This window comes from Ochotona princeps, chromosome 13 (assembly GCF_030435755.1).
Source record: "Ochotona princeps isolate mOchPri1 chromosome 13, mOchPri1.hap1, whole genome shotgun sequence".
In the NCBI taxonomy this organism is placed as follows: Eukaryota; Metazoa; Chordata; class Mammalia; order Lagomorpha; family Ochotonidae; genus Ochotona; species Ochotona princeps.
This window is the reverse complement of record NC_080844.1, coordinates 67,609,517-67,633,448: the sequence shown is the minus strand read 5'-3', so window position 1 is coordinate 67,633,448 and position 23,932 is coordinate 67,609,517. Positions and strand designations below refer to the sequence as shown.

The 23,932-nt window shown below is 55.8% G+C and overlaps 1 protein-coding gene across 1 annotated transcript in view; it reads right to left on the bottom strand.

Annotated features, from left to right (window-relative positions):
• Positions 1-23,932, bottom strand: part of MGMT (O-6-methylguanine-DNA methyltransferase) — a 216,326-nt gene that overhangs the window by 147,460 nt on the left and 44,934 nt on the right. The window contains exon 2 of the mRNA XM_004580178.2: positions 18,852-18,988. Within this exon, the coding sequence (XP_004580235.2) occupies positions 18,852-18,976 (125 nt within the window). The 5' untranslated portion in view covers positions 18,977-18,988. The remainder of the gene's footprint in view (positions 1-18,851; positions 18,989-23,932) is intronic.

Genomic DNA, 23,932 nt, shown 5'->3' with positions numbered 1-23,932 from the left:
AACCTGCTGAGGACATGGGGGCTCACCTGGGATTTCTGACCTGCACCTGAATCTGGATTCAAAGCAGGTGTGGGGGCTGGCTGGATGTTGGCACTCCACCCAGCAACGCTGCTTTGAGTCTTGGCTACTCTGCTTCTGACCAGGCTCCCGGGGAGCAGATGACAGCTGAGTGCCCGCATCCCTGCCATGCACGTGGAGTCAAGGAGGGACTTCTTGGCTCTTGGCTGAGGCCTGCACCAGCCTGGATACTGCGAGCATTTGTGGAGCGAGCCAGAGAATCAGAGACCTTCCCGCTATGTTTCCCTCTGTCACTTTGTCTTTCAAATAGAGATAGAGAGAGAGAGAGAGAAAGGAAGGAAGGAAGGAAGGAAGGAAGGAAGGAAGGAAAGAAAGAAAGTAGGACGGAATAGTATTCAAACACCCGCACCATGCCATTCTTATCACTTGCTGCTAACCTTTCATGGACTTGGCACTCCAGATTTTGTCAGCAGTGCTGGTGAGCAGAAACCTTACCCTGGAGAAAATAAGTCACCTTCATCAGCATGTAATTCCACGGTAACGAGAGAATGCGGCTGAAGCATCATCAACTATGGAGAAATGTAGCCTGAGTTTGCCAGTGACTGCCAGTGCTGCCTGCAATCCTGGCTTCAAGTGGTTGGCATGGCTGCCCCAAGTTGCCCTCAATCCTGGCTTCACGGGGCTGACACGGATGCCCCAAGTTGCCCGAAATCCTGGCTTCACGGGGTTGGCACGGCTGCCCCAAGTTGCCCGAAATCCTGGCTTCATGGGGCTGGCACGGATGCCCCAAGTTGCCCGAAATCCTGGCTTCATGGGGCTGGCACAGATGCCCCAAGTTGCCCGAAATCCTGGCTTCAAGGGGTTGGCACAGATGCCCCAAGTTGCCCGAAATCCTGGCTTCAAGGGGTTGGCATGGCTGCCCCAAGTTGCCCGCAATCCTGGCTTCACGGGGCTGGCACAGATGCCCCAAGTTGCCCTCAATCCTGGCTTCACGGGGTTGGCATGGCTGCCTCTTTCTGAGGCCACTTTCACTGTGTCTGTGTGTTCTCATCTTCTCTCATGAAGTTGTGGAGTAGGTCTACCCTGGGAACTCCACATTAACGTCGCCGTGAAGTCCCCAGGTCCAAATGCAGTCACGTTCTGACGTAACAAGGGTCAAATCTCCACTAGGCACATGTAGAGGACACAGGTAGCGACCACAAGTGTTTATGCTGAAAATAGGGTGGACGCAGAGGTGACAGAGAAAGGTCCCCATCATGGACCAGAGCGACTCCAATGGTCCACAGCCAGAGTCACACAAGGGTTTGTGTGCAACCATTGCCATACAACAGCCGGTCCTTGTTTCCAAAGACGCAGGCCAAACACAAGAGCCCCTCTACCATCCCTGGACTGGCCCTGTGGCAGGAAGGCCCGGCCAACATGTGGCCGTCCAAGAATCTCCACGGGAGCGACACCTGCGAGTAAGGTGGGTATGCTGGGGGCCCACGCTGAAGGGGAACCCCGGCTCAGGGCTGCTCTGCCACCTGCAGACCAGGAATGGCTGTATTAATAGCACAGATCACCCAATCCCCTAGCCCTTCACTTCTTAGGCAGTTAGCACTGGAGCCTGGCTGCTTGGGTTGCTACCTGCAGTGATGGCATGCGTATGGACACTAGTCAGTCTCAGCTACTCCACTTCCCACCCAGTTTCCTGCTGGTGTGCCTGGAAAAGCAACAGAGGATGGCTCAAGCGCATGGGCCTGCCCGACCACCCACACTCGGTCAACATTAGCAGACACAACTGCTGTTAGCTCCCCAACGAGCCAGGCTCACCCAGGATGTCCACTGCAGCCCAGCAACACCACACCCCCACACCCCCCCACACACACCCACGATGCTCAACACAACAGAAATGGTGGAAACACAACTACAGGTCACCCACGGGACATGGTCAGTCCTTTAAAACTGCATCAGTCAGATTTTTGAACATCCATGCCAAAAAATATTTAATAAGGTAAGAAAAATGCTCACAGTGTTAAGTTTAAATCTAAAGAGTGGGATTCCACACTGACATAAAGCACACTGATAAAATAGCTGGAGGCAATCAGACCAAAAGATTAAGCTATCTCGTGGTCACAGTATTATGAATAGTTTTAATTTCCCTCCCATCTTTTCATATTTGCTACAAGGAACATAAGCTCCACAGACAATACCACGGGTGCACCCCTCGTGGGTGCTCCACAGCACACGTGGCAAGGACGTGTATTGAGGCATGGCAAGTGGGAGGCATGCGTTTCTGACACCAGCTGCTTCACAGCCCCAGCTCCAGTGCCCAGTGCCCCCGAGGTGCCAGGAGGGCACCTCCCTCTGACTTCTCTCCTAGGACAAGACCCAGACACTTCTCACTCCCCTGCAGCGAGGCTGGGCAACGGGCGAGGAGGTGCTGAGATCCCAGCTTCATGCCCGTCATGCGGTCCCCAGAGCCGCACGGTCCGACTTTCCCGTGCCCTGTGCACACCCAGCCAGCCACATCTGCGCCTTCAACGAGCCACAGGTGGGTTAGAACACAAGCAGTGACCTGAAGGGACTTCTGCCACAGGCCCTCACAGGGCACAGCGGAATGGCTAGTGACACAGGGAGGGTGGCGAGTCAGGGAGGAGCAATCGGGAGCCGATTTCCAGGTGTGCAGGAGGACGGGGCTGCTGTGTGAGGGGTTCGGACATCGACAGGGGCCCTGGAAGGGCAGGGAGGCGGGGTGAGAGGGCCGCGCTTCTGTGCCCCCCACAGCATTTCCCACAGGACTATTCACACATGTTTCTGTTTCTGCAGAAGCTGAGTTATTGAACCCCTCTGGCATCTCGGACCAGGCAGAGGAGTCCCAGATCAGTGGCAGAGTTCAGACCATAACTTGTGCCAATCCAGGCCTCACTCTACAAGCCATGTGTCTGTGGGCTCTCCCAGGCGAGGTGAGCAGAGAGCAGGCCCCTGGCCACCAAGGACTAGTGTCTCAAACACCTCACCCAACGGCACCTGCTGGTCAGAGACACAGCTGTTCCACGCGTGGCCTGTCAGCCAGAGCTCGTCCCCCACAAGACAGTCAGATGGAAAGCCATGTGAGGAGAGCCTTGGTCCTACTTCTACCCAACACCACGCAGTCTTAACACTGGCAATGGCTCCAGCCTCCCAAAGAAAGAGTTCTTGACCCCAAATACCAGAGGCTATTAAACTGAGAAATGATCTACTGATGCAAATCATTAAGTCTGTTTGCATTTGCTTACTGAACCCTATCGCAGAAATTAAACGGCAAGCGGCGGGAAGCACCAGCCTGCACGGCGACAAGGAGACGTGGCGGAGCCAAGTGCTATGTCATTCATTTTCCCCTTTCCCCTCATTAACAAGTAAAATGCTTTTACTGCTTGAAAAGTTTTAATAAATAGAAAAAAGCAGGGCAGCTGACATAGTTTTTAATGTAATGTACAATGACTTTTAATATTTCTCCATACACTAGCGACAAGCTGGGGAAGGCGCTGGAAGGTGGAGACCCTGGCCAGGTACACCTACAGCCTGCCCTGATGACATGTCCCCACCCTTGCAGCTCTGCCCACACACAGGGCCGCAGATCTCAGAACTCTACACTGACCAGGTGCAGGCATACACTCTGAGTTCCCAGTCACTTGTGGCAGGTGCAGGAGGCTCTGGGCAAATCCTCCTAGCGCCATCACAGGGTGAGCCATGGGCTCCCAGACGCCCTGCACTGGGCACTGAAAGCATCACCCGTGTCTGCTCCCCCTAGCTCCGAGGGAAGGCACCATGCTTTGCCTCCTCTGACTTTTACCTGCGCAGAGTAGGGGGCAGAGCCTTTGCCCACTCAACCCAGGTGTGGCGGCATCACCATGGACAGCGTCCACACCACAGCCACCAACTCAGCAGGGGCTGACCCCGGCTTCTGAACGCTTGGACATGGCACTGCAGCATGTCACTTTCCTTGAACTAGCCAACTGTCCAGCACATGCCCTTGACATAGCTCAGGCAACACTGGCCCTAGGCAGGCCCTGTGCTGCACACACGACAGGCGCTCACAGGCCACGGCAGCTCCCACCACAGCCCATCTCCGGCCAGGGTGAGTGGGCTGCACAGCTCCAGCACGTGGGGCCCACTCGCCTCCTCGTGGGTCAGCTGCCCTGGCCTTGCTCTTTTACTGGGCCGTCTGAACAGGCCAGCTTTTTCCTTTGAAGCAATGAGCTCCTGGATGGCACACTAACATGGGATAAGTGATTTCTCCCTGTTGTTCTGGCTCCTCTCCACCTGACCTCCGATCCCGCACTGCAGGGCCTGGCCATCGCTCTCCACACGACACCTGTGTGACTCTGGGTCTAGGACACACCTGGGCTTCCAGGCAGCTTCTTCTGCAGTGTTCTCAGAAGCTGCACGTACTGGCACTGCCACCAGCACTGGTGTGACAGTTGGTTTTCATCACTGTTCCCAAAAGTGTACTTAAAATACGAAGAAAGGTGAAGTTAGAAGTTGGTACAGGGGACCATGGATGTGACATAGAGTTAAGCCTGCTTCCTGTTACACCAGCATCCCATATGGAAGCAGGTTCAAATCCCGGCTGCTCCACTTCCAATCCACCTCCTTGCTAAATGTGCAGGGAACGTCCAAGTGCTTGGAGCCTTGTACGCACGTGGGAGACCTGGAAGAAGCTCTCGGCCCTCCGAGCCTGAGCCAACTAAGCCACCTGCGGGATGAACCATGGACCAAAGATGGCTGTCACTCCCTCTGTCCCTCTGTGACTTTGCCTTTCAAGGACAATAAGTGAATCTTAAAATAAAATCGGCATAGGTGGAAAGACCTCAGCGTGCAACAGTCTTGCTGAAGCATGAATCACTAACAGAAACGTCAAGGCAGCTCAGATGCAGCAGGACCTGCTGCTGAGCGCAAAGGCTCAGGGGCAGCAGCAGCAGCAGGAGGGGCTGGGCTGCTCCTCTGGCAGGCCACACCTGTGTCGTGCAGGAATCAGCCCTTTGTGTTCGCTGACACAAAGCAGGGTGCTGGGAAGTGTGGCTGGGGAGGGGTGGAGAGGTGGGTGCCGCACAGGCAGTGTGGGTAGGCGAGAAGAGGCCCGGCGATGGACGGAGTGACAGGTACACACACTGGGCACAGGAGGGACACCATGGGGCTGCACACAGGCAGCCTGGATGGAACTTCTTGTGCACTTGAACCCAAAGGAGAGGCCATGGGTGGGCAGTAGAGCCAGCACTCTACAGGCACAGAAGGAAGTCCTCCCCTCCCCCAGCCTGGCTGGGTAGTCCAGCTCTCATCTGGACTCAACCTGACAACTTCTAATTTACACAGTTGCTTCTCCACACCAGGTAAGCAAACTGAGAACAGATGTGGGGAGAGACAAGGCAGCCTTCTGTGAATTCAGTTTGCTTCATGCCTTCGGCTTGGGGCTGTGATGCTTCTCAGTGCAGACGCTGACCAAAAAAAGGCCAATTTTACAGTCACCGGACTGTGGCACCAGCCAAATTCTTCTGGGGAACAGACACAGGTGTTCTCACGCAAGAGGAAAGGAGGAGGAAGCTGCTTGCTACCACGCCACACACCAGAGCAGCTCTCAAGTCTGCACAGATGCACACAGGTGGGGCCCCCCCTCAAGGACATTCCGCCGCTCACGTGCTCGACCTGGGCGCTCCAGCAGTCTCGGGCATGCTTCCGGCCCCCGATATAAAGCCAAACACAGCCTTCAGCTGTCGGTCCACTTGTCTAGAAAGTGCTGCTGAACATATCCATTCCCAGCTGTGGTCTACAGGCAGGGAAGCTGGAAGGGCTCTGGACACTCCCAGGAGAACGCCAGACATCACATGATCCGTGATGCGGACTGTCGGGGGACAGCCTGGCAGCGCCAGGAGAAAGCTGCAGAACCAAGACCGCTGGGTGCAACGGACACAGAACCCGGCAGACAAGCCCCATCCCCCGTCTAACACCGGGCGGCCGCAGGAAGGCAGCAGTCTTCAGCGGAAGGAAGCAGGTGTCCAGTTGCGTCCAAGCCATGCAATGAAAGACAGCCTCCTTCCTTTGTCATCCTGATCACATCCATGGTAGACGCAGCATCTTCAATTGGCCGAGCTTCCTACATTCGGGACTGTGCTAACTGCACCCACCCCATGCTCCTCCACTGAGCCCCACAGCCACCGACCACAGGCTCCATCAGGGCCTCGTCTACTCTGCCCCCGCTCTCGCCCCCTCTTCCCCCGCCGGATGGCCCCACCACTTTTCATCGTGCCCAGCCAGTCAGAGGCCCCAGGTTCCAACAGCCCCTGTGGCTGTCCCCTTGGTCCTCATCTGACATCATTCCTAATGGATGGCCAGGTCACTCCTTCCCAAACCAGAGAGGCCTGAATGAAAGCTACTATCGTGAGGCTCTTCGGGGATCCGAGATACACAGCCAGGGCAAAGCAAGTAGATTCTGAGATCCAACAGTGACAGAGGTCACACCTGCCACACACCCAAGGGCCAAAGAGTGGTCAGCAGCAGGGAGCTCGGCCCAGAGAAGCCAACCCAAGCCAGCAGGAAGCACTCCAAGCAAGCAGTCCGCCGGTCCCTGCCAGAGCCTGCACATGAAGGCCTGAGTTCTGGTGTCTGTCTGCAGGGAACAGGGCTGTTCAGGATGCTGGCGAGATCCTCACAGCTCTAGAAAGGACTCTGGGAACTCCGAGAACCCCCACAGAGACACATCCCCAATACACTGACCCCAGGGCCGTGTATCCTGGTTGGGAGCACCAGTTTGTGTACTGGCTGCTTCATTTCCAATCCAGCTCCCTGCTAATGGCCTGGAAAGATGCTCCAAGTGCTTGGGACCTTGCACCCACGTGAGTGACAGCAGAAACTCTTGGCTCCTGGCTTCAGATCAGCCCAGCTCTGGCCACTGCATCCACCTGGGGAGTGAACCAGCAGATGGAAGATTTCTTTGTCTCTCCTTCTCTGTAAATCTGTCCTTCAAATTTACAATAAAGTAAATTTTAAAAAAAGATAAGAGAATCCTTGCTGGGTGCCCAGCAAACTGGGGTCCCCATCTGACAAAAGCAGCAAGGCCCCTCCCTTGAAAGTTACTCCCAGTGCACAAGAATCATGAGGCACAGTGCCAAGTGCCAAGCAGCAGAGCGTGGGGCTGCTCAGGGCACACGGACGGAGCGGGGGCCCAGCCCAGCTCCACCTTGGGTCCTCAATGGTCCCTCGCCCTTCCCACCCAGACCCGTGGCCCAGCTGCAGGTCTGAGGCTTCCACGGCACCCTGGCAGTGGTGGGTCGTGCGCCCACGAGACTCCCTTGGCCCAGCTGCCACACTTCCCTGTGAGGGCAGACAGAGGCTGGGGGCCCTCTCCCCTGCCCCCCAGCACCTCACGCAGCTGCAGAGCCAGTACATGGCAGGTCTCTTGAGCAAGGTGTCACAGGCTCAGGTAACAGTGTTAGTCCCAGAGGTGATCACCTACAGAAGGTCTGACCACATGAAGAACTCAAAGAACTGAGCGGCCCCACTTGGTTATGCAGTAACTCTTGCCAACAGAGCAGCCAAGGGGATGAACCACCATCAGCCCCGTAGTTTTCCCATTGCTTGGGGAAGGTCAGTTTTAGGGCAGCCGTAACTACTGCTCTGAGAGTGATAAACAATGAGAAGAAGGAACACAGAAAAGGCAGCCTGGAGATTTCTGGAACTCTCTCAGACACGCACTCTCACCCTCGTAGGCATACTGTAACGAGCATGTTTTCCTATTTCAGAAATGAACAAGGTGAACCATCAGCATGTCTCAGAGATCCCAAAGCACATTTCTCTCCACAACTGCCTCCTCTAGGGTTGTTCAGATTCCATTTTTAGCTTGTCTAAACACCCTGGCCGAAAACCCAGTACTCAGAATGTGCCTGTTCCACGCAGGAGGACTCCCGCCTGGAAGCAAAAGGCAAAGGCCGCCACACACGGCTGCTTCCGGCAAGTCCTTGTGCAGGCCCACTGGCCAGTGCAGGGCAGCAGATGGCTCGCTGCCCCAGCCCTGAACGCTGCCCCCGGGGGCATGTGACAGGCCACAGAGAGCAGGGAGGGAGGGTGCTGCTCCAGCGCGAGGCACGGAAAGCGGCTGCAGAAGCAACAACAAGGATTCCAGCAGGAGCAGTCACAGCGAGAAAGCTGCAACTCCATTCTGCCAGTGCATGCCAGCTGGGGCCCTGTCCTGCCTCAGAACCTCTGAGTCCGCGGGGCACTGGGCAGTTTAGGACATGAGCCCCTGGGCTTACAAACACCTGTGCACGTGCATGCACACACACAGGCTGTGGGGACAATGTCTGTGGACAGACACGAAGGTTATACTGCCCGAACAGATGTGGGATGGAATATACCTGCTTACGAACAGACATTTGTAGGAAGAAATGACCCTCTCGGATGTGACAAACTGCACTTCCGGGGAGACAGCCTCTCTCTCCCGTGCCACACCCGTGGCGGCACACAGCTCTGAGAACTAATCCAGAACGCGGGCACCAGTCGTGACGGCGACCCAGACCCTGCTGTGCTGGACAGGAGCACCGCCATGACTCCCCTACATTGACTGACACCACAAGCCAAGGCTCAGACACTAAGCAGGTGCTAAACGCGGTCATCAAGATGACCGTGCCTTCTGATTCTGCAGTGTGACACTGGGGATAGCTCCTCCCCCACAGCAGACTCATCACAGCACCCAGGTGCCAACTCCGCACTGCAACACACACAGCCTCCACTCGCCCAATTCTCCTTCAGTCTTCAGGGCTTCTGCCTGGCCAGCCTCCTCCTCACTGTCCCTCTGCCCCCTGGCCCTGACCCTGGCCCTGGAGACAGCACCACACCCCACCTGCCACCACAGCAGGGCAGCCTTTCTCCCTTCTGCTACACCTTCCACGCCAGGGCTGCTGGTGCTGCTCCAGATGACACCGTGCCCAGCAGCATCCAGGCTCGGGACTGCACCCACTCACGTCTTCACAATTCCTACAACAGGCATACCCACAGCACAGCCCAGTTCTCTGTCCCAAGTCTTCTGAGGCGACGTGGGGTCCCTGCACACGGGGATCTCACATCCCTACCTCTGGCGCTCCCAGCGTCAACCCTATCAGAAAGCCCACCTCGCAGGGCAGGGCACTCACAGCGTGGGGGTAAAGGTCTAAATGGGGACTCTAACTGACCCTGAATTGATTGTGCTCCTTTAATCACAAAAAGACCCACAGCTGTCACTTCATAGAGTAACTGCAAATAAAAATTCTGGATGAATTTGCCACACGACAATGCTTCGTTTCGATTCTAAAATTAAACTCATTTAACCTTTCAGTCAATTTAAATTTTGAAGTGACAGGCATGCAGGAGTCATCCCTTCCATTGAGCTGGAGGTGCCGATCTCAATGCTTTTATAGCTCTCAAGGAAATGCACTTAACATGGCAAGCAGAGCTGGAGAGCTAGAGCTTAATAAATACTAACACCTTCAAAACAAACACTAAACCTACTAAGTCAACTGAACGAGTTTGGGGAAAATAGAGCTACAAGCTATTAAGGTGCAAAACAATAGAAATCCACAGAGCTTCTGGAACTGCTCCAACACCCAGGCAGGTCACCGCCACCATCGGACAGGCATGCAACACCAGCGCACACGACAGAGACGCGCCTTGGGAGGCGGGGGGGACAGGCCACAGGAACAGTCTGCTGTGGCCTTTGTGGCCCTATGGCAAGAAGTTCAGGTCTTGGATTTCCAAAATTAGTCCTGTATGGAGAATGTTCACACACAGACATCCCTGAAGTGACCAAATGCCACCAAGGGCCATCTGCCCAGAGCAGGGAGCGGCTGGTGCTGCCGTGGCTGTGGTTACTGCAAAAGCCAAACAAAAGGAAAGGTCACCCTTTCTCAGTCCCGCCCACAGGCCTTCCACCTGCCCGGCCTCACTGGCCCCTACTGCTCTGGCTGCTGAATTACTCTGACCCCAAGGACGAAGCTGTCACTGACAGCTCCCAGCCAGCACCAGGAGGCGTCCAGGGGGACAGGGGTGGTCCTGCGGCACCTGTTCCTCTCTGGGGCCCCTCCCCTCCCAGCATATGTCTGCCTTCCAGGAATCCAGCTCTTAGGATAAACAGCTTGCAGGTATCATAAGACTGCCCTAAGTAGCTCACACCGTGTTTCTTCACAGGAGTTAGCTTAACCTCACCTGCCACACAATTCCACTGGCCCTGAACTAGCTCCTTGGGCCACAGCTCACTCAGAGCAGCAAAGGGTGGGGGTGAAGACAGCAGAGGGCAGGGTGGGCAGGTGGGCAAGGCACATAGCCCAGGGGGGTGGAGTGGGGATGAGGGTAGGGTCAGGAGGAAACTCCTGCGGGACCCTGGTTCTATCCACTCCACCTAGCAGCAAGTACCTGGCAACAGCCTCATGGAACCATCTGGACCACCAAGACATGGCAGCACTACCTTGGCTATTCCTGCGAAATGGCCACCTGGACCAGGCACGTGCAACGAATGCCCGAGAGCTTGAGCAGCACTGAAGCCCCCCCGAGCGTCAATGCTGCCTCTGGGCAGGTGTCGCAGTAGTGCAGTACGTCAAGCCAACACCTGTAGTGCCTACATCGCAGCATCACACGCCCTGGCTGCTGTACCTCTGACCCAGGTCCCTGATAACGAACCGGAGAACAGCACAAGTGCTTGGGCTCCTGAACCCACATGATGGACCTGCAAGAAACTCCTGCTTTCAGACCAGTCCAGCTCAGGCCACCGTGGCCATGTGGGGAGCGAACCAGGAGATGGAAGGTCTCTCTCTGTCCTTCCCTCTAACTCCATCCAATACATAAATGTTGAGAAATATGTGAGTGATCCCCACAGCGGCGCCTGCACTTGGTGGCTGGCACTTCTCCACGCCCACCCTGCCTGGGCTGCTGTCGCTCAGCTAAGCCTTAATGAGGCTGGGCCGGGCCCCACGCCTCCCCCGCAGGCAGCAGAGCAGAGGAGCCAGTCTCCCGCCAGAGCCGCCTCCTCCAAAAGGCAGCACGGAGCTGAGGCCAAGTTCAAGGAAACCCATGTGGAGCACGGAGGATTTAGGATTTTTATTTTAACATGCCTCAGAGGCAGACACATCCACGCTCCTCAGCTTGAAGTTAACCAATTTACCCGTGCTACTCCAAAGGGCTCGTACTCTCCTAACGTTGGAAACTTGCAAAAAAGGGGAAAAACCCACCTTGGCAGTGACAGTTGGCTCACATTGTGAAGCCACATATTTGTAGCTGTCACTCAACTCTCCTTTCTTCCCTCTAAAAGCACCTGCCAGAATTGGAATTAAATGAAGCAGCTTGCTCCTGCCTCACGGATTCCGCACCCACATGCACGGTCTCTCCCTGCGACCCCGTCATCAAACTGACAGAAACAAGACTTCCGAATTGCTCCGTTTTCAATGTGGGTCCAGGTGGACTCAGAAAGTGAGGCCTCTATGTCCCAGGGTTACCTCCTAAATGCTCTGCCCAGGTCCTAGAAACCACTGGGGAGCCAGAGCTCATGGAACAGGACAGGGAGCAAGCTGGTGACACCTGGCATCTTCCTGGGGCTGCGTGGCACTAGCCACAGCTTAGAGAAACTCTCCAAAGCCTGGGATTCTGTGCCATGCTGCTTACCTTCATTCCAGGAAAGCCCACGCTGCCCCCGACCCTCTGCAGGCCCACGGCAGCCCTGTCCGTAGAGTGGGCAGCGGGGAAGCCCTGCACCAGGAAGCAGGGGCTGCTCCATGAGGCGGTGGGAAGAGCACCTGCCTCCGAGTCAGTCCTCCATGCCAGCCACGAAGCACATCACTGGCTCCCTCTCCCTCAGGAACAGGTGAGTCTCTAACATCGACTGCAGGAACAGTGCAGCAGGAAGGTGCTGAAGGCTCACTGACGCTTGGCTCAGGTTTGCACACAATCATGCCAAAGCCGAGGAGGAGGGCTCGGGACACTTTCGTTGCAGAAACACGCCAAACTGACTCAAGAGACCCCTAAGCAATGTTCTGTAAGTAAAATAATTATGTTTCTCCAGCACAAGCCACTGAAGAAAAGCAGGGAGCAGCTCATCTTGCAGCCTGGGTAAAGATGGGTCATGACAAGTGCCTGTCCTTGACACTCCAGGTCCAGAGAGACTGATCCCAAGGGAGCAGTGCTTGGAGGAGCTATCAGAGCGGTCAGCAGGTGGGAGGGCTCCCAGTGGGCACACGCCAGCGCAGCCTGGAGGGCCCTCGAGGAGTCCTCACATCAACTCCAAGTACTTCACGGCTGACGGGATAGCAGCAAGCGTGTGCCAGAACCGCCAGCCCAACTGCTCTAACTGAAGCAGCCAGCGTAATTTCACACCCAGAACCCCTGAGGAGATGTCAGAGGCGTCCTCACCCTCTGGAAGGAGTGGCTGCTGGGCATGTGGTGGGGGGCACACAGGCGAGTGCCCTCCCAGGGCCAGGTGCTCGGCTCAGGATGCCCTGTCCTGCCATGCAGTAGGTCGCTGGCAGGGAAGGCGTTACCTATACACACCTTCACAGCCTCAATGGTAGAGACGACAGGTGCCACTGGGTGCCAGCAGAGGTGCCGGGGGACTCCAGTAAGGGGACAAACAGCCTGCACGCAGCTTGGGATTTCTCGGAACAGAACATCTTGCAGTTAAGGAGTGTGGCTGGACCATGTCAGCATCTTTGGCACATCAGAGTGTCCCTAGCCCCCAAATCCAAAATGCTCCAAAATCCAGACCTTTCTGAGCACTGGTACAGACACCACAATTGGAAAATCCACCCTGCCCTTTTGGGATGGTGGCAGAAACAGTGAAGGAAACCAAGAATGCTGTACGCAAGGGCTTCCAGGCTACGCAGCAGAATACGTGAAAGTGACTTTGTTGGACTTGAGTGCCACCCTAGGACATCTCCTTACATCTAGACAAACACGCCCAAATCATCACCCCAAAATCCAAAATACTTCTAACATCAGGCACCTCAGATAAAGAATACTCAACATAGATTGCATCCTGTGTTCTCGCAACAGGTTTCGGGTGGAGAAAGCTGAACACCTGTATCCTGCCGTGGGAAGGCAAAGCAGCGAAGCCCCTGGGAAAGCTGGACAAAAGTGCTCTTACAGACCAGCAGCAGCACCGTGCTAGGATCCAGCAAGCCCACCACTGGGCAGACAGCCAGAGACGGGAGTCCACTGCACCAGGGGCTGTGTCCTCCACCACGTCCCCCGCGGCACAGTTCACAGCCACCAAGCCTCAGGATGCACCTTCATGTCCATCCCCATGAATGGCTCGGGTGGCACACCGTTCCCCTTCACAGATCATGAAATCCTGTCATTTGCAGCAAAATGGGCAAACTGGAGGACATCATGCTTATGTGAAATACGCCAGACACAAATATAGTTTATTCTTCATCATATGTGAAAACAAAACAAAGCAAAAGATTCTGAATCCTAGCACAGAATCATGGCGGCTAGTGGCTGGGGGTCGTGGACACAGTGGGCTAGTGGCTGGGGGTCGTGGACACTGTGGGCTAGTGGCTGGGGGTCGTGGACACTGTGGGCTAGTGGCTGGGGCGTCAGTAAGACAGCGGTGGTGTCTTACTGGTAGAGGAAAGAATGAACTCCTACTAGCACACAGTTTACAATGACCTAGAGCACACTTCACCACCCAACAGACACAGCTCCAAGCCCTCCGTCCCAGAGCAATGTCACACACGTTCAGAAACGCCACATGGCAACCTGTACGTGCACGTGGTGAGTAATAAGGTACTTACAGTGCTATGCATTTACATGAAGACCAATGACAAAGTCACTTCACTCCTCTAGGAGTGAATGCCGAACTGTGTGCATCCCAAGAGTGCTGCTGCTACTATTTCTGCAGCTTAATTATGACCCAGGCCTGGACACACCATTCTTTCAAGACTGTAATCAACTATGGAAAACTAAACAATCCCCAAAATAGCATGTCAAAAATGAACACATGGAACACAGCCCTTCCCCCCAGAGGAAGTACCATGGGGGTCCAATCATCTCGCCAGAGATGGCAAGGGGGAAGAATGCACTGGGCTCTTGCAAACGTTCAGAATATTCAAGAGCTCCAGCATGACAGCCATCGATGGGAAACTCACTCCGGCAGAAAGTTAAGTTACACAGCTGAGGTTTCCCACCCGTCATGTTCCCAGTTACTGCCCTTGAGACAGAAAAAAGGTCAGAGCGTAACCTGTGAGAAGCCATCCGAACCACGGTCCGGGAATGGAACACACACAGGGATGGAGCCAGACCTGGCGAAGCGCGTGGCATTTCACTGAAGACACCAAAGCTGCAATTTGTCTACTGAAGAATAAGCAAGGTTTCAGGAAAAACATACAGCATGAGTCCTGATTCATACACACTCCACAGAAGGGGGTCAACAAGTGTCTGAAGCCAGGAGGGCCCAGCTTGCCTTTGCCCCAGGCACTCAGGTAGATAGGAGAGTGGCCCTGGGCTGACGCTGGACGTAGCAAGCAGCTGCCCAAGTGCCGGCATCCCACATGGGCATCGGTTCATGTCCCAGCTCCTCCACTTTCAATCCAGCTCCCTACTTATGGCCTGGGAAAGCAACCGAAGATGGCTCAAGGCCTTGGACCCCTACACCCATGTGGGAGACCCAGAAGAAATTTCTTGCGCGTGGCTTCAGATCAGCTCAGCTCTGACCTTTGTGGCCACCTGGGTAGGGACCCAGTGGATAGAAGATCTGCCTCTCTCTTCTCTTGCTATAATTCTGACTTCCAAATTAACATAAAATCAATATTAGAAAGAGTCACAGCCCTCAATGTGGTGATGCTGGAGTTGGGGGACTGCCTGTGTTTCTGGGTGCAGGTGCATGGCTCTCTGAAGGTAGAGAGGGGTTCTCCCGGGCCCCCAGGTCTGCAGCCTCCCGTGCTCTGTCTCATGTATGCACCCACTATTGTGGCTTCCTTGGGAACTTCCTCAGAACCTGCACTCGGCTGGACTTTCCACCTCTAAGACGCCATTTAAAACACCTGCCCCCGGGTGTCACAATGGTGACAACTGGACTCACACGGCTGCACTGCACCAAGTCCATGGGCCCTGCCCATCTCTAGCGGATGTTCACAGGCCTTGGATGGCAGAAAGCACTCTACCTGCAAAAATCTGGGGTATGAGGCTGTCAGTATGGTACAGCAGTAAGGCGGCTGTCTGTGATATCCTTGCATGCGGGCATCATTTCAAGGCACGGCCACTGTACTTCACATCTAGTTCCAGGCTAATAATCTGGGAAAGCAGTAGAAGAGGGCCAAGTATTTGGGCCCTATCCACTCATGGAGACACCCAAATGAAGTACCCAACTTTGGCCCAGTCCAACCCCAAGTGTTGTAGCCATCTGGGGAGGGAACCACTGAATAGATTTCTCTCTCTTTCCACACCTACCACCTCCATAACTCTTTCAAGTAAATAGAAAAATCCAGGTCAGGGAGAACCCTCAAGGGGTAGAGAAAGCCAAGGGACTTCTAGGCGGACAGCCAGCTACACAAACTCTAGACCCAGAAGAGGACATCAGATGTGCCATTATCAAAAATGTGCAGAAAAGCATGGCCAACCCCATAAGTCACTTCCAGGAAAGGGAACAGGGAATGTTTCCAAGCACATCTCGTTTCCTTGGGGTGACCTCACTCGCAAGCTCGGCCAGGATAGCCAACAGGAAAGCAGAGGGCAGTCCTCATGAGCATGGCAGGTGTCAACCAACACAGTGAACACAAAGACACACACACAGCACGTGCAACACAGAAATGCACACGCAGCTGTCAGGAGTGAGGCAGCGCAGTATCTCAAGACTGGCTGAAAACTCCGAGATTAATTTCTTCTTTTCTGGTTAAAGCCTATGGGATAATAATGAGGGTGGCATTTAGCCAAGTTCAACAGAGGGCCTGGCCTTGGCAGGCAAGAGGGGAGCTGCCTGCTGCGGTGGTGCCGACAGCGGGTGTGACACACGGGCCAGCTGTGCTCTCCGTCGTGTGAATGCAGAAGCTCACCATCGCCAGGGACAAGGGGCGTCCTCCCACTGGCGCATCAGAAGACACACAGAAGGAAGAAGATCACCTTATTCAAACACGCTGTGCAATTTTTACACAGAAAACCCTAACGGATCACCAACCCACCCGCAAACAAAGGTCCCCGCACCAACCAATCAACGGGTTTATACAACCGCCATGACGATGTAAATTTTGAAGCCATCCAGGACAAAGTACTATTTAGGAATCAATTTTGCAATACCTTTAGGTTGAAAATAAATGCAGTTAAAGACAACAAAAGAAAACCCCAATAAACGCAGAGAAGTAAGGCGCAGCCACAAAGAGCAAGCCTCACACTTCACAAGATGCCAAACCTCTCCAAACTGATCAATTCAATGAGCTCCCCAAAGACCAAGATTTTAGTAGAAACGAACACCTTAATTCTACATGTAATATGTAAAACTAAGACTCAGAAAGCAAAATCTTTTAAAAAAAATTAGAAGTTGGAGAATTCAGAAACTCAAAACAGTGAACTCAAAGTTTTAGAACCAAATCTGCACAGAATTGGCATTAAATAGACGAAAATGAGACCGGGACACACAGGTGACACACGTGGTCACCTGTGTGCTGACCGGAAAAGGAACATGCCACTCAGCAAACAACGTGGGAACAACTCGCAGGTGTATGACAACACAACCCTGCCCTCCACAAAGAGGTCATTCCAAATAGGTCACATACATCAAAAAAAAACACAAAACTGTATGGAGTTTTGGAAAGACAATACAAAACACACTTGTAAAACTGCAGTGGCAAATAGTTCTTAGGACAGAAAACAGTTAAAAACCCAGAACAAACTGCACTTCCTAAAAATTACAAAATTCTACCCATCAAACGCCACTCTTAGGAAAACAAAACTCAGAGCCTCCCACCCTATGTGTGGCTGCCAGGAGCCAGAGTCCAGAACCACACCGGGCACAAAGCCCCGCTCCGGGCTTGAGTGGGTGCCCAGTCCAGCAGTAAGGGGTCAGGAGCACAAGTGACCAACCAAGTGCTTGTCCAGATTGAAGCAAGACGCCAGAGTCACTGCTTTGACCAACTGACAACAAGCACCGGGAAGAGTGGGGCAACCGAAACCCTCTTGGCATGGCTGGTACAAGCACAGAGCAACCCAACTTTGGGGGAACTCTGGCATTTTCTCCTAAACCCAAGCATACATCTCTGCCATCCAATCCAGCAACTGCACACCAAGACATTTCCTCAAGAGAGTGGAAAACAGAAGCCCACAAAGACAAGGACTGATCTAAAGCAGTGCAGGAGAACTTTCCAGAGCATTCTAGATATTGGGTTTGGGTGGTAGTCCTATGGTTGAAGGCTTCTGTCAAAATTTATTGAGTAATGCATTTACCATATGAATTGGACAATACAACTCTTAGCTCAGCTTTTCAAATGATAAAATGTTGAAAACTTAACTCAAAATTCCAGTGCTCCCCCTGCCCAGATGAGCCACATGGGAACAAACATGGGCGCACCTGCTGGCTACCCCCAGGGCCGTTTTCCATCCTGTCCCATGGCACCTCTGCTTTCCGGCAGTGCATACTTGGCAACTCTCACCTGCACTAGCTGTGACAAGTGACAGTCCTCAGTGGGGGAGGCGGCCAGCCCTACCTACCCTCTGCTCTGGTTCCCTCTGCTCACCCCAAGGCAAGGGCCACCACCTGAGCCCAGCAGGAAGCCGCCAGCAGCCCAGTCCCGAGGCCTCACACTGAGCCCGGTACCGGAGGCTGAGCAGGTGAGCCTGAACCAGCCTTCCCGAGGAACTTTCTCATCTCTCCTCCAAAGGGGGCCTCATCCTCTTCCAGAAGGGCACTGGCCTCAGAACGGTCTGTTTTACCCTTTCCTCCCCAAAGTCACTCGGAAGGGTGCCTTTGCTTCTCAATGGTTTATGGTACAACCAAACCCACACCTGCTACAAGGCTCAGTGACATCCTCTTCCACAAGTGACTGGGGCTGTGATTTTCCCAACACCTCAGCCAGCTGTGTCTCCCAGAAACCAAGCAGGACGCAGCCCCAGTTCCGAGGCTCTCGTGCAGCCCTAAGCAGGAAGCAATGGCTCGGAGCACGTGGCTCTGCAGCCAGCAGTGCTGCTATTCATCACTGCACGTGGGCTGCACGTGGCGTGGGGGGAGGGGTGTTCAAATCAATTTTTATGTCCCTTACATACTTGCTTTAATGTTCCAGCATGGAATGCCAAGCACAGGAGTGGTGGATTTTCCTTCTGTCAGAAACCACAGGAACTGTGATTGCAGTGAGCACTGGTGATCGACGAATGAAAAGCCGCAGCTCACACAGCCAGCTCACATTTCCATGGTTAGAGAACAGGGCGGGGATTGTGCAGGGAGAGACTCTAGGATCCCAATAAAACGGCCCAGCTCGCACCATGCCAGCGTATGCTGTGTCGTCTCGACGCATCTGCCTGGGAATGGCTGAGTGCCTGATGCGGTAGCACAACCCACGTGGGGAGTCCTCCCCTAGACCCCAAGACACAGGGAAGACTGGTCCTGACCGAACACTTCCCTGTCACACCCCTGAGGTCTCATTCCACCTCACAGTCCATCAGCTGCCCTTAAAGGTTACACCCCTGTGGTTACCCCAGGTGGTGGCTTCCAGGGCGACAGGCCCTGACACTGAGTCCCGAGGCGCAGTGGTGGATGGCTGCCTCCAGATCTGGGAGCAGTGTCTGGGGTTGGCAGTGTCCACACAGGCGCCAGCTCGCCACAGCACGCGCACGTTCTCCCACAAGACACACAGGGCGTGGCCCAGAGCCACGCTTACCTGGTTTTCGGGGTCCTCTTGCCTGGCAGCGTGATCCTGTGGAGACCTTGCTCACACCCGGACAATTCGATGGCCCCAAGAGGGCTGGCCACCAAACTGGACGTCAGCTCACAAGTATTGTCCATCTGGCCAAGTGCCTGGGGAGAAATGAGTGCTGGAGTCAGCCAGGAGGTCACGGGAGGGCCTGATCAGGCCGGGCAGAGCAACAGGCGAGCAGCTGTCACTCCAGCTCGGGAGCTTGCTGCTTCCCTGTCGCTGGACCTGAAGCACAGGATGTGTCACTTCTACCACAGAGCCTCTTTGAAGACAAAAAAATTACTACAATTACCTGGAGCAGCCAAGCAACACTGCCCTGTCCTCCCTGCCTGCCTGCCTGCCTGCTCTCATCCATCTCGAGGCAGTGTGCAGTGGGCGGAAGCCACGGTCTCCCACGGTGCTTAAACTAGGCAAACTCGACTTGGGCAAAGCAGCTCCCGGACACCGAGCACCGACTCACGGTGTGAACAGCGTACAGGCCAGCACCAGGCAGGTCATCAAGGAGGGAGAGAACAGCAGGACACACCTCGGCAAGGCCACGGGGGCACCTGTGCCGCGCGGCAGCTGGGCAGGGACACGCAAAGTGAGCACCAAGGCGGACACGTGAGAGCGTAGAGGGGCAGGGTCGCAAACCATTCACAGGAAGCAACTGAAACGGTTGACCCATGGCACTATAAAATAGTTTTGAAGCCCAGCATTGTTCTTTCACTATGTATATTTCCTATGGCCTTCCTCAACACCCCTGGTCATAAACAAACCACACACAAACACACAGATCACTCCATGGCCCTGCCCTGTGCTAATGAGCTCAAGAGAAAGACACAGAGACCTATGAGAAGCCAGTCCCCAGACGGCCAAACTGCCATTTTAAAAACACCCAGAGATGAGGACACGCCTGAGGACAGCACTGGTCAGTGGGGGGACCTCCCTCTCTCCCTTCTGGCTCCTTCTCCAGTTCCTGGTAACCTGATGCACCAGCGTGGATGCCACCTGTGCCTGTGGCACCCGTGAGAAACGAGGACACCCTCCGGCCCATGCTCTCTCCTGAGCTGGCTGCATGGCAAGCTCCTGTCTGGTCCTCCTCCCTCAGGCCCTGTGTTCCTTCCCCGCTGGTCCTCCCTCAGGCCCTGTGTTCCTGCCCCGCTGGTCCTCCCTCAGGCCCTGTGCGCCTGCCCCTCTGGTCCTCCCTCATCAGGCCCTGTGCTCCTGCCCCGCTGGTCCTCCCTCATCAGGCCCTGTGCTCCTGCCCCGCTGGTCCTCCCTCATCAGGCCCTGTGCGCCTGCCCCTCTGGTCCTCCCTCATCAGGCCCTGTGCTCCTGCCCCGCTGGTCCTCCCTCATCAGGCCCTGTGCTCCTGCCCCACTGGTCCTCCCTCATCAGGCCCTGTGCTCCTGCCCCGCTGGTCCTCCCTCATCAGGCCCTGTGCTCCTGCCCCTCTGGTCCTCCCTCATCAGGCCCTGTGCTCCTGCCCCGCTGGTCCTCCCTCATCAGGCCCTGTGCTCCTGCCCCGCTGGTCCTCCCTCATCAGGCCCTGTGCTCCTTCCCATGACTGATTTCTTCCTCAAGCTCAGCTCTTCATGCCACCTGGTCTCCCCTTGGCACAGCCTCACCTGGCGGCCTCACCCACCCTCACATGGCCCCACACTACCTGGGCTGTCCATCCTCTCCCAGTCCTGGGCCCTGAAGGCTTGCTCACCCAGCAGCCGCACCAAGCACCCCTGCCCTGTGAGCTCCAGATGGATAGCCAGGTGAGCACAGGGCTAGGTCACACCTGGTATAAAGGCCCAGGGGCTATAATGGCTGCACTCAATCACCCACACACACACACTGCCACGCACACCATCCCTGCAACAGGTCCTCCCTGTGGAACCCCAGAGTGTCCCATCCTCGCCCCCAAATTCTATCCACAGCATCAAGACCCTGCCTGATCTTCACCCGTGACAGCCACCCCTCCTCCCCCAGCCAGGGAGTCTTCGCTGCCCCGTCTGAACCTGCAGACATGTCCAGGGCAGGGACAGAGGCCGCGGGGCCGATGTGGCTGGTCATCACAGTCACTAAGACCTGCTGAGGCAGTCACTGGCCCAGTATCAAGATCATATTTCCTCATGTATCTATGGAAGACTGCGCTCAGAGGGACAGAGCTCCAGGCCAAAGACAGAAGCCTGGACGCACCCGCTGCCGGGACAGTGCCCCTGCACAGTATGTTGCAAGCTGCATGCAGTCTTGCAGGGACAACGCAAGCACATGCATGTTCAATGGATTGGATGGGGCTGGCTGCCCCTCCCGTCAAGGCTCCAAATCCCAACCACCCTGGAGGGTCTCTCGGGAGACAGCTGGCTGTCCAGGGAGACAGCTGGCTGTCCAGGGAGACAGCCGGGACAGACTGTGCGCTCTCGTCTCCTGCATCTACCCTACATGGGGGGCCCTGCCTCCGCTCACCCCGACCAGCACAGTAGGGCCAGGGAGGAGGGTAATAGGGTGAGCTCCAGCAAGGCGAAAGAGGAGCAGGGTCTGTAGCCGCCAGGCAGCTCAGCCCCACTAGCTCCTGGCAAGAGGAGCCCTGCGAGGGCCTCAGGCCCAGGCAGGCCCAGGAAGCAGTCAGAAGGCCGTGGGCCCGCTGCTGCTGCCCACTGAGCTGCCTCTACTCCAGGTTCAGCTCACCACTAGCAGTGCCTCTGCCCTGTTGATGCCCAGGGACCTGCTGCCTCCACTTCCAAGCTGCCCATCCTGACTCAGCCTGCAGCGCTGCCCCAGGGCACAGTGATGGTACTTCAGGCCTGGCATCATGGCACGTGAGCCAGCCTCCTGCCAAGACTCCACACCAGGAACACCATGCCCTGAGCAGCAAGAGGACCAGCAGCTAGCCACACAGCCATGGTGGGAAGCAGGGACACTCTGTACAGCTCACACCCAGCTAGGACACTCAGCTCCTAATGGGGATGACCCAAGAGTCCATGTGGCTCCCAGACAGGAGCTGACCGACTCTCTGGCCATGTGGTGCAGTGTGCTGTGAGGGAGTCAACTCCTAGGGACTACTGACCTTGTAAACAGGATCACTGGAGCAGGACCAAGAGTGGCCACTGCGCCACGAACCTCACAGACCCAGCCAGGCCCACTGCACCAGGGAGACCTCACAGGCCCAGCCAGGCCAACCGCCCCAGGGACCTCACAGGCCCAGCCAGACCAACCACCCCAGGGACCTCACAGGCCCAGCCAGGCCTACTGCGCCAGGAACCTCACAGGCCCAGCCAGGCCCACTGTACCAGGACTTCACAGGCCCAGCCAGGCCTACTGCACCAGGGACTTCACAGGCCCAGCCAGGCCTACTGCACCAGGGACTTCACAGGTCCTGCCAGGCCCACTCCCCAGGAATCTCACAGGCCCAGCCAGGCCTACTGCACCAGGGACTTCACAGGCCCAGCCAGGCCCACTGCCCTAGGGACCTCATAGGCCCAGCCAGGCCCACTGCACCAGGGACTTCATGGGCCCAGCCAGGCCCACTGCCCTAGGGACCTCACAGGCCCAGCCAGGCCCACTGCACCAGGGACTTCAAAGGCCCAGCCTGGCCAGCTGCACCAGGGACTTCATGGGCCCAGTCAGGCCAACTGCCCCAGGGACCTCACAGGCCCTGCCAGGCAGCAGCTGCCACAGGACCACTGTGCTGGAGTGGAGCAGGGGCAGTGTGGTCCGTGCTGCGCTGCCGGCTGCTCCCTGCGAACCCAGGACTCCAAGCTCCCAGCTTGTTAGCCAGGAGCCACACAGCCAGCTGCACTTCGAGTACCTCCTAGCTGCGGTTTCTGGGTTTCCGGGGGAAGCGTGAGCTTATTTTACAAGGAGAAACACAGCATCAACACCCGAAATGCCATGGGGCACAGGGCAGTGCCGTCACCCTCGGCAACGGCCTCGCCCTCTCCTCCTGCCAGGCAGACCGAGCTGGGGTCGTGCTGAGGGATGAACCCCAAGCTCTCCAGATGCGTCCCTTGGCCCCGTCACCAAGAGCCTGTCCCCTGGGGTATGGTCCAAACCCCCCGAACAGGGTCTCGCTTCTCCTGCTGATATCATCTCTGACCAGCACCACCCAACCCCTCACCCACCCGACTTCTGCTGCTCCCCACGCCCGGCTGGCTCCTGCCTCAGGACCAGTAATGCTGAACCCCACGCTCCCCGAGGGGGTCTCCCTCCCGTGGCAGCACAGTTAACTCACAACCCTGATCCAACGCCACTTCCTGGGAGGAGCCTCCCTAAAGCATGATCACTCCTACCCTCTGTTCAGAGCTGAATTCTCTCCAGCGCTTGGGTGGTGTGAGATGATATCCGAAGCATCTGGTTTACCTGTTGCATGTTATTGGATTAAAGCACAGCCTCCATGGGCAGCAGAAACAGGACAATAGTGGCCGATGAGTGATGCCATCAGGCTTGACGGTTTCTTCCTTATCCTGACAGCTGTGATGGAGGGAGCTGTGGCAACCACCTAGTGACATGAGGGACAGGGCCTGAGCCCAGAGTGACCCTGGCCCCCAGTCCAAACGAAAGTCCAGTTTGTCTCAAGCCAGCGTCCTGAGGCATTCCTGGTCTCTACAACCCAGAGTAGCATTGACCATCCAGGGTTGTGTGCTGGGAAGTGGATTCGCATCTGCTATGTCTTTAAGGGTGCAGAACAATTTGCTGAATAAATGATCTGCTTACACCATCCGGAGATTGCAAGCAAGGTAAGAACCCAGGAGGGTCAGTCCATAATTAACAACAGCCTGCAATGCTGTGGGTCAGTCTAATGGCCCGAGGCAGCCAGGCCAACTTCCTGGAGGAGGAGGAACTGACGGAGACAGTAGACACCAAACCAGGGAGGACGAGGGTCTGGGCTGGGGCAGATGCGGGAGCAATGAGGACTGGGTGAGGGGACATGAGTCAGAGGGGAAATGACCATGAACACTAACTATGCCAATACCATGGTAGGCAGAGGGAGAGGTGCTGGGAGGCTGTGACAGAACCAGGGCATGCAGCAGGGTCTGCTGCCATGGAAGGCACACCTGGGGCTGCTTCCCAGG